This window comes from Carassius carassius, chromosome 3, assembly GCF_963082965.1.
Source record: "Carassius carassius chromosome 3, fCarCar2.1, whole genome shotgun sequence".
Lineage (NCBI taxonomy): Eukaryota > Metazoa > Chordata > Actinopteri > Cypriniformes > Cyprinidae > Carassius > Carassius carassius.
The window spans coordinates 35,335,949-35,353,189 of record NC_081757.1 but is presented as its reverse complement, the minus strand read 5'-3'; the positions used below and the strand labels follow the sequence as shown (position 1 = coordinate 35,353,189).

General features: G+C 37.6%; 1 protein-coding gene across 31 annotated transcripts in view; it reads right to left on the bottom strand.

Moving 5' to 3' along the window:
* The window catches only part of ank2b (ankyrin 2b, neuronal), a 165,959-nt gene that overhangs the window by 97,315 nt on the left and 51,403 nt on the right, over positions 1–17,241 (bottom strand). For all 31 annotated transcript variants that reach the window (XM_059536509.1, XM_059536444.1, XM_059536557.1 and 28 more), the window contains exon 3: positions 4,366–4,464. In XM_059536509.1, coding sequence (XP_059392492.1) covers positions 4,366–4,464 — 99 coding nt within the window. The remainder of the gene's footprint in view (positions 1–4,365; positions 4,465–17,241) is intronic.

Here is a 17,241-nt window from a genome sequence, read left to right as displayed (position 1 = left end):
GAATGAGTTTTATTGTAGATTTGAAACCACCCACACCCATTCTGACCATCTCCCTACACAACCATTAACACCTCCTCCACCGTGGATGATGCAATCAACATGGGATTGCACTTCATCTTGGAACATCTGGACAAAACAGGGACTTATGGGTGGATCCTGTTTGTGGACTTTAGGTCAGCTTTCAACACCATCATCCCAACAGCCCTCCAGACCAAACTGACCAAGCTCTCTGTTCCTAGCTCTATCTGTCAGTGGATCACCAGCTTTCTGACAGATAGGCAACAGCTAGTGAGACTGGGGAAATTAATGTCCAACAGCTGCTCCACCAACACTGGTGCCCCTCAGGGATGTGTTCTCTCCCCACTACTCTTCTTCCTCTACACCAACGACTGCCCCTCAAAATACCCCTCTGTCAAGCTCCTTAAGTTTGCAGACGACACTACAGTCATCGGTCTCATCCAGGACAGTGACAAGTCTGCTTACACACAAGAGGTTGAGCAGCTGACTCTCTGGTCCAGTCTTAACAACCTGGAGCTGAACACTATCAAAACAGTGGAGATGATCGTGGACTTCAGGAGAAACCCCCTGCACTCCCCCCACTCAGCAACATAGACAACACTGTGGCTGCAGTGGAGTTATTCAGATTCCTGGGAACCACCATCTCTCAGGACCTGAAGTGGGACAATTACATTGACTCCATTGTTAAAAAGGTCCAACAAAGATTGTACTTCCTTCACCAGCTGAGGAAGTTTAGCCTGCCACAGGAGCTGCTGAAACAGTTCTACTCAGCCATCATTGAGTCTGTTCTGTGCACTTCAATAACTGTCTGGTTTGGTTCAGCTACAAAATCAGACATCTGCTTTTAAAGTTTCTATCCCTGAATATATCTTCGAAATTAGTTTCTTATTTAGTTTAGATTGGTATGCGGAAATAAAGAGTTTAATAATGTTTACCTCAACAACAAAATATTTTTATATCATGCTCTAAATAATGCCTCATTTGCAAAAATCTATAAAAATCTTGATTTACCAGACCAAATTGTTCTTTGATTTCTTCAAAACTTTTACACTTCTTATTTTCTAATAGTTCCCAAAACATGTGAGGGCCTTGTTCCCAATTTTTAAATCAATTATCTCTTCTATTAGGGGGAAATTCTGTATCATATCCTATCCACCTTAGCAGCTTATTGTTGTGTGTAAATTTGTTCTTTGTAACAATTTCAAACCACACTTTAAATGAAATGTCAATCCATGGATTGGGTATATTTTCCGATTGATGCCTGAGTTTGTTATCCCCGATAAATGCCTGTATTGGAGCTTCCGTTGTCATTTTCAATTCAATTTCTTTCCACCTAGCAGAGTAGGAGGGATTACATAAGTTCAACAAAGGCTTTATTTGCGCTGCTTGATAATAACTTTTTAAACACGGGAGAGCTAGTCCCCCCTTCGCCTTAGACAGTTGTAATGTTTTATATCTTATTCTAGGTTGTTTTCCTTGCCAGATATATCTTGAAATAATTTTATCCCATTCTATAACTTCCTTGTCCAGTATCTCCACTGGTAGATTCTGAAATAGATATAGCACCCTGGGAAGAACATTGGTTTTAATCACTTCTACTCTAGTTGTAAGAGTCATAAAAGGGATGAAATTCCACCTTGCAATATCTTCTTTTGTTTTGGATATTAGTGGGCTGTAATTTGCTGATTTCAATTGGCCAATATCTTTTATATATCTTTAACTCCTAGATATTTCAATGATTTTGAATCCCACTTAATTTTATAATTTCCTTTAACAGCTTCGGAGGGGCTATAATTAAAAGTAAGGACTTGTGTTTTCTGTACATTTATTTTGTATCCGGACATTTGACCAAACTTTGCAAATTCTGACAGGAGTGCTGGCACGGATGTATCAGGACTAGATAAGAATATTAGAACATCATCTGCGAAAAGTGCAATCTTCTGACGTGTACCCTTTATCTCTATGCCTTGTATTTGTGCTTTTTGTTTTATGGATTGGCTAAGTGGTTCCAAAAAAATTGCGAAAAGAAGGGGACTAGCCGAACAACCCTGCCTACATCCACGCCTTAATGAAATAGAATTGGATAAACTACCATTAATCTTAATCCTAGCCATTGGGATGGTATATAAGGCTTGTATTGTCCTTATTATTATATCATTGAAGCAAAATTTTTCTAACACACTGTAAAGGAAATCCCACCTGATAGAATCAAATGCTTTATCCGCGTCCATTCCCATAATCACTGCTTCAGTATGGTTTTCTTTAATATGCTGCAGCACATGTAAGGTCCTTCTTATGTTATCTTGCGTTTGTCTTTCTTTAATAAATCCCGTCTGGTCCAGCTGAATAATACTCGGTAAGATTTTTTCAATACGCCTAGCCAATATTGCGGTGAAAAGTCTATAGTCCTGATTCAGGACACTAATAGGTCTATAACTGGAACAGTCCAATTCATCCTTGCCCTCTTTATGGATTACTGAAATTATAGCTTCCCGCCATGAATATAGTATTTTCCCCTTCTTTAACACCCAGTTAAACGTTCTTCCTAATATTGGGATTAATGATTCCCTGAACAACTTGTACCACTCTGAGGAGTATCCATCTGCTCCCGGAGATTTATTCACTTTGAGTTTAGAAATAGCAGATCTTATTTCCTGAGCTGTAATCTCTGATATCAGGCATGAATTTTGTTTGTCTGTAACCTTTGGTAAAGAAAGTGTGTCTAAAAAGGCTTCTATGTCTGCTTTATTATCGATTAATGGTTGGTCGTAAAGTTGTTTATAATATAATTCAAAACAATTTTGTATGTCTTCGGTCTTATGCCTTATTGTTTTATTGTGAAAGTCCCTAATCTTGTATATATTACTTCTGGCCTCCTGCTTTCTTAATTTATATGCCAGTAATTTTGTTGATTTACTACCTGCTTCATAATACCGTTGTTTTGTGAACATTAACTTTTTTTGTATATCTGCTGAATAAATATCATTTATCTCTGCTTTTTTCTTCCTAATTTCCTGATAAGTTTTATCATTCAGCCTTTCTTTATGTTCCTGTTCTAATTTCTGTAGGTCCAACTGTAATGCAACAAGATTTTTTTGTCTCAATTTTTTTAAATAAGCAAATTTGGTAGTTATTTTCCCTCTTAACACTGCCTTACACGCGTCCCATAGTACTGGTGGGGACACTTCCCCATTATCGTTCTCCTCTAAATATCTTTGAATTTCCAATTTTAATTCTTCTTTAATATCTTGTTTTAATATACTGGTATTCAGTCTCCAGAATGTTAGATGTCAACGCCAAAGTTACATAAACCGGACTATGATCAGATAAGTCAGCCATCCCTATCTCACAATTCCCCACCATATGTCTATCTTTATTATACATTAGGATTTAATCAATTCTTGAGTATATTTTGTGTGGAGATGAGTAAAAAGTGTAGTCCTTGGTTGTAGGATTCAGTTCCCTCCATACGTCCATATTACCTAATTCCCCCCATCATATCTTTAATTTTATTTGGAATCAGATTTCTTTTTACTTCCCTCCCTGTGGTATCCAATAGAGGGTCAAGCCTTTGGTTCAAATCCCATCCAGCGATTAACACCCCATCCCATTCCGATGCCATCAAATCAAACATTTGTCTATAAAAAGACCACTCTGATCCAGGGGTGCATATATATTCAGAAGACTGATTAATACACCCTCTACTCGTCCTTTAACCCAGACATATCTTCCCTCTTTATCACTTATCACTGACTGTTTTTGAAATGGGATTTGATTCGATATTAAAATCGCTACCCCTCTCCTGTGACCAGATTTATATACCTGGTTATAACCATTTCTCTTTAATTTTCCTTGTTCTTTTACTGTCAGATGGGTTTCCTGCAGGAGAACTATCCCCGCCCTGTCTTTCTTCATTTTACGTAGAACTTTACTTCTTTTAATTGGGTTGAGAACACCATTCACATTATAGGAAACTATTTTAATTACGTTTCTTTGTATAACCATATTTTAGGTCTAATTGTTCTCATTACTATCCCCAATCCACCCCCTATGCTACCATATAAACAAACAACCATGAGCCTAACAGAACCGGCTCTAGAACAGTTTTTCCCCGAATCACAAAACAAAAACAAAATGACATCCAATGTTAAGGTCATTCTCTCGACCTCATCTGAGCCTAAAAAAGACTCGGAGGGATAGGCTCTGGCCCTAACGGCCAGGGGGCCCTCGCTAGCATACTTTTTAAAGCACAGCATAATGTTACACCATTTTTTTTTGTAAACTTGAGTTGTAGTCTCTGTAAACCTTAACACATGTACCATTTGTATTTTTATTGAGAAACTCTACCTTGGTTGCAGAATCAACTGAAGACCCCCTGTCCAGCAGCTCCTGGACCAGGTCCACATGTCCTTCCTTTGCTGCCAAGTGCAAAGCATTGAGTCCATTCTGTTGAGGTCAGAGACAGTAGTCAGAAATTCATTCTCTACTAAAAGCAAACATAAAAGGAAAGCATCCTAAAAACAATGTACAGGGTAAAGAAGACTCAAGTATACTTTTCTCATCCATTCCCAAGGTGTTTTCTGTCTTTGAGATTACAAACTTAAAATATGCAAGTATTAAAGAGAGTTAAATGTACCAGGAGTTGTGTAATGTCAGGTTTATCCTATTAAATGCAATGTGCAACAATTTCAGTCTCAAAAAAGCAACGTACAGTCTCAAAAACATTTTATAAAGAGGTAATAACAAAATGAGTGTCGCAAAAGACTTTAGAAAAGACAATCTTAAAATCACACTGATATGTGCTTCCTCATCGTCCTTACCATTACAGTTACTAGTTACCTTTTAGAAAAAAATATATCCAGAACTTAATACTGTAGATATATTATATATTACAGGTGCATCTCAATAAATTAAATAAATTCAATGCACACAGACTGAAGTAGTTTAAGTCTTTGGTTCTTTTAATTGTGATGATTTTGGCTCCCATTTAACAAAAACCCTCCAAATCACTATCTCAACAAATAAGAATACTTCGTAAGACCAATAATAAAAAATAAAAAAATAGTGAATTGTTGGCCTACTGGAAAGTATGCTAATTTACTGTACATGTACTCAATACTTGGTAGGGTCTTCTTTTGCTTTAATTACTGCCTCAATTCGGCGTGGCATGGAGGTGGTCAGTTTGTGGCACTGCTGAGGTGGTATGGAAGGTTTCTTTGACAGTGGCCTTCAGCTCATCTGCATTTTTTGGTCTCTTGTTTCTCATTTTCCTCTTGACAATACCCCATATATTCTCTATGGAGTTTGCTGGCCAGTCAAGTCATGTAACCAACTTTTGGTGCTTTTGGCAGTGTGGGCAGGTGCCAAATCCTGCTGGAAAATGAAATCAGCATCTTCAAAAAGTTGTTCAGCGAAGGAAGCATTAAGTGCTCCAAAATTTCTTGGTAAATGGGTAAATTGACTTTGGTTTTTAAAAAACACAATAGACCAACACCAGCAGATGACATTGCACCCCAAAGAATCACAGACTGTGGGAACTTAACACTGGACTTCAAGCAACTTGGGCTATTATCTTCTGCACCCTTCCTCCAGTCTCTAGGACCTTGGTTTCCAAATGAAATACAAAACTTACTCTCATCTGAAAAGAGGACTTTGGACCACTAGGCAACAGTCCAGTTCTTCTCCTTAGCCCAGGTAAGACGCCTCTGACATCGTCTGTGGTTCAGGAGTGGCTTAACAAGAGGAATATGACAACTGTAACCAAATTCCTTGACACGTCTGTATGCCTTCAACCCAGCCTCAGTCCATTCCTTGTGCAGTTCACTCAAATTCCTGAATTGATTTTGCTTGACACTCCTCATAAGGCTGCCGGTCTCTCGGTTGGTTGTGCATGTTTTTCTTCCACACTTTTTCCTTCCACTTAAACATGCTTGGACACAACACTTTGTGAACAGTCAGATAGATTTCTGTCAGATTTGTGAACATTAGCATCTTTGCTAATATTAGTCTGTTTCTCTGTTATTCCGAGGTCACCGTAGCCACCAAATCCAGTCTGTATCCAGATCAGATGGTCACTGCAGTCACCTGGATCCAGTACATATCCAGCCCAGATGTTGGATCAGCACCTCTACAGCCCTGAATGTCAATGGAGACCAGGACAACTAGATGAGCCCCAGAGACAGATCCACAGCCAAGACCTTGTGTCTAAGAAGGCCAACGGGAGAAGACCAAAGGAAAAATAATTCTTTTGCACAATCTGACTTTGCTGCAGTCTGGAATTGAACTGCTGGTTTCGTCTGGTCAGAGGAGAACTGGCCCCCCAGCTGAGCCTGGTTTCTCCCAAGGCTTTTTCTCCATTCTGTCACCGATGAAGTTTTGGCTCCTTGCCACTGTCGCCACCGGCTTGCTTAGTTAGGGATACTTAATTTCCAGCGATATCGTCGATTTGATTGAAAAGATACTATTAAAACTGAACTGAGCTGGATGATGACATCACTGAATTTAAAGATGAACTGCTTTTTTGCATTATTGACACACTATTTTCCTATTTAATGCTGTTCAGTTGCTTTGTCACAATCTGCATTGTTAAAAGCGCTATATAAATAAAGGTGACTTGACTTCACTAGATACTAGTACTTTTTAAATTTGCATTTTTGCCCAGTATGGTAATCATATGTTGAATATTAATGAGCCAGCAACATATAGGAGAGAGATTAGACATGAAACGAAAACTTAGAGACGGATGTACTTAAATGTACAAAAAATAATTTGTACATAAGCACATAGAAAAGTATTTTTGTCAGCTTTGTAAACAGTAATTTCGTAAACATAGTAGCCTAATGCATTTGTTGGTCATTGTACGAGTGACCTCTGGTGGCAGGATGGATTATTATCTATTTTTTTCCTCTTTTTCTTCCAGTAAAAAAAAAATCATATCAGGGCTGTACGTTAACTTTTTTGCAAATACCAGTGGTATATAGAATGTTTTTACATTAATGTTCTGTACAGGGTACACAAAATCCAAACCTTATGCTTTTCAGACAAACATTTATTTAGAAAAAAGACCAAAAAACAAAACAAAACAGGTTTGCTGTATTGTAAGGCTGCACAATTTGGCCAAAATGATGTTTTAAGCAATACAACTAATAATGATTTTGTTAATTATCTCTAAAGAAAAACATTACACAAAATAAGGAATATTACTTTTGTAATAACACTATTTTGCTATAATATACAAAACTGTGTGTTTAATAATAAATATGATAAAAAATATACTTTATAATTTTTACCCAAATTAGGGTTTTGTGAGCAAAAATTAGTACTCAGTTGTAATTTCCTTTTCATTCATACTCGTCGCTGGAGGGCGCCATCACGCAGAGACTCCACAAGTGATGCTTGTGGTGTTCCAGGAAATCACTTATATGGACAAAGACATTTATTGTTTTCGATATAATACCAATACTTTTAATGGCCAGTGTCTTCAATATCGATACAATACTTCTAAACTGAACTTTTAAATTATGAAAGTTAATTTGTTAAATGATTAAATTACTAAGAGTACAATGGGTAATAATACCTACTTAACTTTATATTTGAAATATATTTTAACATTCAATATGCATTAATTGCAACTTATTAGGTGTTTTTGTTTGCACATGGTTAAAATACGTCTACTGTACTACAAATACTATAGTTAAACAATGGTCACTTTAGGAAAACATTGTCATAAGGGACTGCCACTAATAGGCTGTTGCATGCATAAAATGCAATGTTTCTACTCGGAGAGTGTATGATTTATATTACCAATACAGAATAGAACATGAGCAATATGAACTTTTACAATTCAAAATAAATATGCTGCACAAACTATACCTCCTCCTCCTGCTGGAGCAGGGGGAAAAATTGCTCAGGGGCACACACCAGACTGTTCTGGGTACTGGCAAGCCTCTTCAACTACCCGGACGACGTGCGTTCTACGACGCCAGTTTAAACATTGCATACAGAGCAAAGTCATCCAAGGATGGTCCCTGACCAAATTTCGCCACCTCTGTGGATTGGACACGGGCGAAAAATGGATCTCCGTGGCACTCCTGACCCAGAGCCGCTGTGCAGAGATTAAGCCCAAGCCCAGCGCAATACCGAGAAACTGAGTGGAAGATCGCCCCGGATGGAGTGCCCAAGCCGTCAGTCCAGGTTCGAGAGCCGGCTACAGAGTTCACCATGAGGGAGAAAGCCGTGGATGGTTTTAGTGCAGAGAAGAGCTCTGCTTGTCCTCAGACCACCATCACTGCGGTGTAAGCCCTGCGGGACTGCCATCCTCCAGCGTCACCGTGGTCAGAGTCTCTAACCTCCGCCTCCAGCCTCCGAGGCCCGTACTCCACCTCGGCCCATAGACCCAGCGGCTCTACCTCGGCTCCTAGCTTCCTTGCCTCCACCGCAAACCATTGAGCCACCAGCTCCACCGGGCTCCCTAGTCCCTCTGCCTTGGTTGGGTGTCGACCGGCCATTGCCTCTAGACTCTCCTCTTGCTGCGCCTCGTCGCTCCATCCTACCATCTTCATTGGGCTCCTTCCTCACACCAGCTCCACATTGATCCTCAATCACCCTTGGTTCCACCCTGTCCCCCTGGATCCTCGGCGTACCCCTGGCTCGTTGGCTCTCCATCTCCGCCTCAGGCTCCTACTCCACCAGGTCCATTGGTCAGCGGCCATTCCTCTTTCACTGTTCCTCCCTCCATCGGCTCCTCCATGGATTGACATCATGGCTGTGGCCTGGGTCCAGCTGGACTCCTCCTGCTCCAAGCTCCTCCTGTTACCTGCCAGGCTCCTCCTTCCATCGTCTCCTCACTGGACTTTGTATGCCAGTCCCCTCCCGGATATCCGTCCTACATCTGAACCTCCTACCTAGTTCCCACCCACTCCCCTCCCCATGTTTTTCTTACAGTGCGAGGTTGCACCCTCTGGGAGGAGGGTCCCCTTAGCTCAGTATATTGTGTTTTCCCTCCAAATATGTTCCATGTCCCTGTTAGTTAGTTATTATATGCACCTGTGTTTTCCCACAGGTGCATAGAATGTTCCTGGCTCTTTGACTCCTCGTGTAGTGTGACAGTTACGTCTTAATATCTGCGTATAAACAATGAGACCAGGCTGAGAAATCTAACTGCCTACACCTCGCTTTCAACAACCTAATTTGGAAAGCACAATATGCTTTTATAATGTCATTATTAATAGAAACACTACCTGTCAAAGGTTTGGACATGTCTTGTTTTTTTATTATAATTTTACATATTCTATATTAATAGAAAATAAATCAAAACTACAAAATGACACAAACGTAATTTGTGTAAATGCAATGGAATACTGTAAGTGATGAATATGAAGTGAAACAAAATGAATAAACAGTTTTTAGAAAGACAAAAAAAAAAATCAACACTTTTCCCATATGCTCCTCTCAATCACATCAAGCCAAATGATGAGTACTTCTTGAATATATCACGTAACAAATGCTGTAAACTGTTCTCTAGACTCAGGGGGTGGCTCAATTACAACTTGTCTTATGCAACCCTGTGAAATTACTGCTTGTTACAAGCGCCAATATGGGCTGTTATTGTACATTTAAATGGGAACATGCTAGATTAAACAGAACCGTCTGTTTTCATTTTATTTAAAGGGACTTCATGTAGAATTCAGAACCCCTTGTTTTGAGTGACACCGGTAGCTGTTCAGTGAGTTGCAGCCAGCAACTAATTTGCTCATGCTCAATATTACTCTGACAATGGTGAGTGTGCAGCATTCAGCACTACATCAGCTGTTGCAATTAAATATTTATTATTATCTTCAAATATGGTCTTAATTGTGTCTTACTTGCTGTTAAACATTACCTCTTATCCTTCTTACATCATATTTGTATTGCTGATGAACAACATCCTTTCTGTCACACCTCTTTGATTTCACAAACAAAAACGCCTTTTTTATGTGAAAGTCCTTCACATAAATTAGTCTACAGGCTTTTAAAGACAACCTAGTCGGGAAAGGTCCGAATTTTTTATATTTGTTACAAGATGTTCACACATTGGAAACAAAAAAGTGATAATCATTTATTATATACAAATTCTTACACATAGACCCATTAAAATGAATGGGATAGTAAAAAAACAAAACAAAAAAACTATAAACTATAAAATATACTCTTTAAATGTTCAATGGAATATGTCACACAATTTTATTTTATTTTATTTTTTTATTTTTTTTTAACATGGTTTGTCATTGTTTATTTCTTGTTCAAGCTGGTCCACATACAATAGTTGATCAGGTTAACTACTTTGGTGGGGTCAAGGTCAACCTGACAGACCCTTCTCTAGACAATCTCAGATCAGCAACAACACCATGCACATCTACTATGTTACCCCAAATAAACAGCATGCTTGTCAAATGGGAAAAAGCCAAAGAACATTCGATACTGCAGACGGAATGGTCATGTGCCTGCTGTTTACCACACTAGGCACACACTGTTGCCATAGCAGAGCTGTTAATAAGCTAACATGCTTTGCACGAGGTAGGCACTTGATAATAGAGCTCCTAAAATAGCAACAAAATGCTCTCAGTGCATGATGAAGCACCAATAAATCAGTGGCATGAAATAGTCAAAATTTGGTCTCCTAAAATAATAAACTCATAATCAAACTCATAAACTCAAGCAAATAAATAAAAGAAACAGATTAGAATATAAATATATGAAATGTTGCATAATATATGAAATTATTATTATTTGAAATCTATTATATACAAAACAACCCACCAGTAGATGGCAATGTCTTAAACAGTGAATCATTGAAACAAACCAGCTGATTCATTCATGAATGAAACACCACTCTTACCTTGTTCCACATGGGATAAATCTGCCTCTTAAATACACTTTGGTGTGAGGATAATCATGATTCCCATATTGAAGTGTCTTTCCAAACTTAAGTGATTAAAACTGACAACTTCAAAGGGCCCTTTGATGGGTACAACTGATGGACTCTTAACTTCAATGAATCATGCAACATGATTTACTAAGGTTTGTGGTAATTTACCCGCATTTGTGCCCCCCCCCACCAAAAAAAGCCATCTTAACCCATTATGTGCTTCACGTGGTTGAGATTATTACTACCAAAAGGCACCACAGAGAACAGAGAAATGTTTCCAATTGTATTATGCTTTTTTGCCCTCTTATGCTAATTTGTGATGCTCTTTGTAGATTGAATTGGTCATTATGAAAAAGATATGGCTGTTTCTGTGGTATTTTTTATTTTATTTTTTTGCACATAGATCACCCCACAAAACTTTTCCCTCCCATTGGCACTTTTTTCGAACTGCACTCTCATGATAATTTGCATAGTTTAGTAAATCTGGCCCTAGGTATGTTTGTCTTGAAGAGGCCTTGAACAGACTGGTCAGTGTATGACATAAAAGTACAGCAAGAGCGATTAGGGAGCAGAGGTTCTGTTTGCTTTCAAATAGCTCTCAGGGTACTTAGATGTCATAAAATCATTGGTTGGTATATGCAGCGCCGCTTCAATTTAAACACACTTACTGGAACTTTTTTAATTGTCTCTTAAAGATGGCTCTAAAGTTCATTCCAAGAAACAGATTTTTGGTCCCCTACAGCCTTAGCAACTCTCACTCTGAAGCATAAACCCCTGAGGAAATTAGGGGATGAGCACTTGAGAATGGAATGCAGCATGTTGCAGGAAGAAGCAACTTTTCTGTCTGGAAAATAGAGTAAAAAGAGTCAAAACGTACTGAATAATGTTGTGTCTATAAAATTGACAATTAGTATAATTAGGTTATTGCTTATTGAACTGCTGTGCTGTATAAAAGTAATATCACACTTGCAATCCTGCTGATATTTTGATTATATTGTGTAACTTTATTATGTTAAGAATTCAGATTCGATTACAAAGTGCATGCCAAAATATTATGGGATTTAAATGCTGCCATGATTCATAACTGAAAATACAGGTCTGAAAGGTTGAAACTAAGTGTTCGAAAACTCAAAATCTTACAAAAAAAAGTTTTGCAAGATCGAAAAATAAGATTTGCAAGCTTGCAAAATGTAAAAAAAAATAAAAATATCTCTGCAAACATTATGTTGTTTTTGAGATTTCCTTCTTCAGAACTGCAACATTTTTTTACGATGTTGCGCAAATAATTTTTCAGAGTTTCAAATTTGTCAGTGTTCTCCCACTGTATTAGATTGTTTTCCAGGTTTGAAACCTTGTAAATGGTGATCTGAAAACTGGTGTGCGAATGTGTGAAATTTTTTTTTGAAACTCTGAAAACAGAGCTTTGCAGGCTTGCAAAGTGGTAAAAAAAATCACATCTCTTCAAACGTAATTTTGTTTTTGAGTTTTCCCTCTTCAGAAGTGCAACACTCTTTTTAATGGTGTTGTGCAATCATTTTTTCAGAGTTTCGAATTTGTCACTGTTCTCCCAGTGTATAGTTTGTTTTCAAGATTTGAAACCTTGTAAATAGTGATCTGAAAACTGGTGAGCGAATAGGTGAAAAAAAGTTTTGAAACTCTGAAAACTGAGGTTCGAAAGGGCGAAACTTATTACATTACATTAGCACTCCTATTGCAGACTATTTTTTCAGAGCTGAGTTTACAACACCCACTTTGCGGAGATACGCACACACAGTTGCGAGTTTGCGACTCACGTGATTTGTGGCAGCGTTGTCACGCAGCTCTGCTCTGAAACTCTGAAACTCAGACTGAGCGAAAATGAAGCTTCGCAACCTCGCAAATAAAAAAAAGCCTGGAGGGAGGGCCTTCTGCTCTTGGCCAATGCTTTGCTGTCTGCTGACGTACAGTCCAATCACAAGTCGTATTTACTGGAAAGGTGGGATTGACCGACTGCTCCGCCAATGACAAAAGCGCACAGGATACGCAAACAGAGGATGCACAGATTTCTGTCCACAAGGCGGTCCCGTCGCGGTCCAGTTCTAAAATAAAGGTTTACCCACTTGTTGCTGAAATTCACCATACAATTGCCAGTAGCCACTGAGTTTACCACTGATAGACCGGCGGTGCATCAGTATGTACACTCTCACCTCACTTTCCTCAGCTGGCGACTCACGTTCCTCCATAAATAAGTAGGCTAATAAATATATACTGCTTAAAACATATGATAAACTATAAGCTAAAATTGATACTGTGTGTGAGTGAAAGAGAGTGCTTTCTGCATTGAGGATATTCTGTAGTCTCAGACCTTCGTTTGGGTAAATCTTTACTGGATTGTCTGTACCCAATCCTTATCTTCAAGAACTGGCTTAAAACACATCTCTTCCAAATGTATTTGACCTTCTAACTTTAATACTCACTATTCTTAAAAAAAAGAAGAATATTAAGCTTTCTATTATTTTGTATTCTATCGGTTTTCTTTTATTATACAATTAACAAAGGCAAAAAGACCTCTAACTCTACCTTGCTCTATTCTTTTTCTATTCTATCTGTTATCAGTATTTCTTTATTATTTTATTTAAAAGCCTTTGTTACGTGTAAGCTAACTGAGACTTGTTATAGCACTTGTATATTTGTTGTTTTTTATTGCTTCCGTTGTCCTCATACGCTGTTTGTGACTTGTTTGTGATTGAGAGAGGATAGAGCTGACGGACCGCCTTGTGGACAGAAATCTGTGCATCCTCTGTTTGCGTATCCTGTGCGCTTTTGTCATTGGCGAAGCAGTCGGTCAATCCCACCTTTCCAGTAAATACGACTTGTGATTGGACTGTACGTCAGCAGACAGCAAAGCATTGGCCAAGAGCAGAAGGCCCTCCCTCCAGGCTTTTTTTTATTTGCGAGGTTGCGAAGCTTCATTTTCGCTCAGTCTGAGTTTCAGAGTTTCAGAGCAGAGCTGCGTGACAACGCTGCCACAAATCACGTGAGTCGCAAACTCGCAACTGTGTGGGCGTATCTCCGCAAAGTGGCTGTTGTAAACTCAGCTCTAAAAAAATAGTCTGCAATAGGAGTGCAAATGTAATGTAATGTAATAAGTTTCGCCCTTTCGAACCTCAGTTTTCAGAGTTTCAAAACTTTTTTTCACCTATTCGCTCACCAGTTTTCAGATCACTATTTACAAGGTTTCAAATCTTGAAAACAAACTATACACTGGGAGAACAGTGACAAATTCGAAACTCTGAAAAAATGATTGCACAACACCATAAAAAAGTGTTGCACTTCTGAAGAGGGAAAACTCAAAAACAAAATTACGTTTGAAGAGATGTGATTTTTTTTACCACTTTGCAAGCCTGCAAAGCTCTGTTTTCAGAGTTTCAAAAAAAAATTCACACATTCGCACACCAGTTTTCAGATCACCATTTACAAGGTTTCAAACCTGGAAAACAATCTAATACAGTGGGAGAACACTGACAAATTTGAAACTCTGAAAAATTATTTGCGCAACATCGTAAAACAATGTTGCAGTTCTGAAGAAGGACATCTCAAAAACAACATAATGTTTGCAGAGATATTTTTATTTTTTTTACATTTTGCTAGCTTGCAAATCTTATTTTTCGATCTTGCAAAACTTTTTTTTGTAAGATTTTGAGTTTTCGAAAACTTAGTTTCAACCTTTCAGACCTGTATTTTCAGTTTTGAATCATGGCAGCATTTAAATCCCATAAAATATGCATACATTAGGGGTATAATCAAAATGATCTATTATTATTTGTTTCCATTTGTTATTTATTAATAAATGATTTATTTATTCAATTTGCCCTAATCCCAGGAAAACATGTATGTGTTAAATAGGCTGAATATGAGCACCAATCCAACCCCAATGATTTTCCTCTTAAAGCCTGAAAGAAAAACTTCTAATAATACAACTATTTAAAGAGGTCATATGTTGTTGCTAAAAATTGTATTTGATGTTGCTATTAATGCATTTAACGAATTCTAGCCATAATGATGACTAACTCCCGTATTTTACAGTATATCACAAGATATAGTTTAGTGATATCACACAAGCAAGAATATTGTTTTTCCACAGAATACCTGCACGACTGCAAATTTTATATTGATTTTAGAAAATAGTTCACTAAACTTACTTACTTTATACTTTATTGTCAGACTGTGTCTGAAATTTTTCTTGCATAACAGTATTTATGTTTACAACAACATTTAACATACATTCTACATTGACATTCACTCCAGCAGTACAATTATACATTTCATACAACATTTATACATCTGCAACACCGTCCCAATACTCTTAATCTCTGATTAGGTGTTTTTGTTCAGTGCTAGGATTGCCTGGTGCACAAAATAATTTTTCAGCTTCACTTTCTTAAATTTGGGAACTCTATACCTCCTTTGTGATGGTAATAGTTCAAAGTCTTTATGCAGTATATGCATAGGATTAGAGGCTATATTGTTAGCCAGCCTAAGCATGTTCTTATAATAGGATGAATCATAAAGCTTCTCAAGCGGCTGACCTACTATCTTTGAACAGATTTTTATTTGATTAAAAACGTTGTTTTTTTAGCGCAACAGATAAACTTTTATTCCAAATAGAGTTGCAGTATTGCAGTAAGCTCATTATCACAGACCTATAGAACAACAAAATAATCTACCTTCTTACTTCAAATGACCTAAGACGGCGAAGAAAATGGATTCTCTGCTTTGTTTTTTTACATAGAGTATCAATGTGACCTTACCAGGACAACATGTCGTCTATAATTACTCCCAAATATTTATAGGTCTTAACAAATCTAATTTTCTCGTTATAAAAACAGGAGTTATATCCGCCGTAGACCCGAATACAATCTCCTCAGTTTAACTTGTATTAATGATAAGAGCATTATTCTCACACCACTCTATCAATTTAGTTACACCTTGTTGATGAACCTCAGAACTGTCCGTGTCATTCAACACAGATATTAAGACAGTGTCATCAGAGTACTTCAGAATATACTGATTAAACATGTCCGTTCTACAGTTGTCAGTATATAAGGTAAAAAGTATGGCAGAACTAACGCAACCTGGCGGTACTCCGACATTTGTAATGATTTCAGACGACACGGTTTTATTCACCATGACTCTCTGAACTCTATAAGTGAGAAATGATGTATACCACCAAATCAGATAAGGATTTACCCCCAGCTGTGCAAGTTTTAACACCAGTCTGTCGATCTGTATTGTGTTGAAGGCGGAAGAGAAATCCAAAAACAAAGTTCTTACAATTGTTTTGGATTTGTCTAAATATTTTGAGATAATGTGCACTAAAGAAGCAACTGCATCTTCAGTACTACAGCCTTTCTCATAGGCTAACTGCCAGGGATCTAATTTATATTTAACTACCATAACCAAATGCTGGAGTAACAGTCTCTCTAGACATTTCACAATTACAGAGGTAAGAGCTATTGGTCTATAGTCTTTACATTTTTTTGGACATGCTATTTTTGGTAGTGGTTTTATGTATGCGGTCTTCCAAATCACAGGAACAGCATGTATGTCAACTAAAGATTGAAATATTGGTTGCCACACAGGTGCTAATTCATGAGCAAATTTTTTTAAAAGGCCTGCACTACAACCATCAGGACCCACAGCCTTTTTTGTATTAATAGATTGAAACATTTTCCTAACATCTTCAACCTCAATGACAATTCTCTCCGATGATACTAGAACTATATCTATTGTTTCTTTGAATTTGTCTTGTTTGCCTATTAGTTCAAACCGGGTAAAAAAGGTGTTTAATTCATTCACAAAACTAAGTTCGTCATCAGTTACAATGGATTTTTTTGAGGATGACAATCCAGACATAGTTTTCATAATGTCCCAAATCTTTTTAGTATTATTAGTTTTGAAGGCTTTTTCCAGACACTTCTTATGAGCTTCTTTTGTTTCCTTTAGATTAATTTTTAACTCTCTTTCCGTTTGTTTAAATAACTTAATATCTTTATCCTTAAAAGCTACTTTCCTTACATTTATCATGTCTTTAATATCTATAGTCACATATGGTTTATTATTTGGATAAACTTTAATCTCTTTAGTGGGTATGTTCAGCTCCACACAGAAACTGATATAGTCATTTAACACTGTAGTTCTTTCGTCCAGTGAGCCTTCATCAAAAATGTCCCAGTTTGTCCAATCAAAACAGGCTTTCAGTTGTTCTGATCATTTTCATTTCTGGTTTACTTTTTTTAAGTTTAGTCCTGTACACGGGAATCATTTTCACAACATTG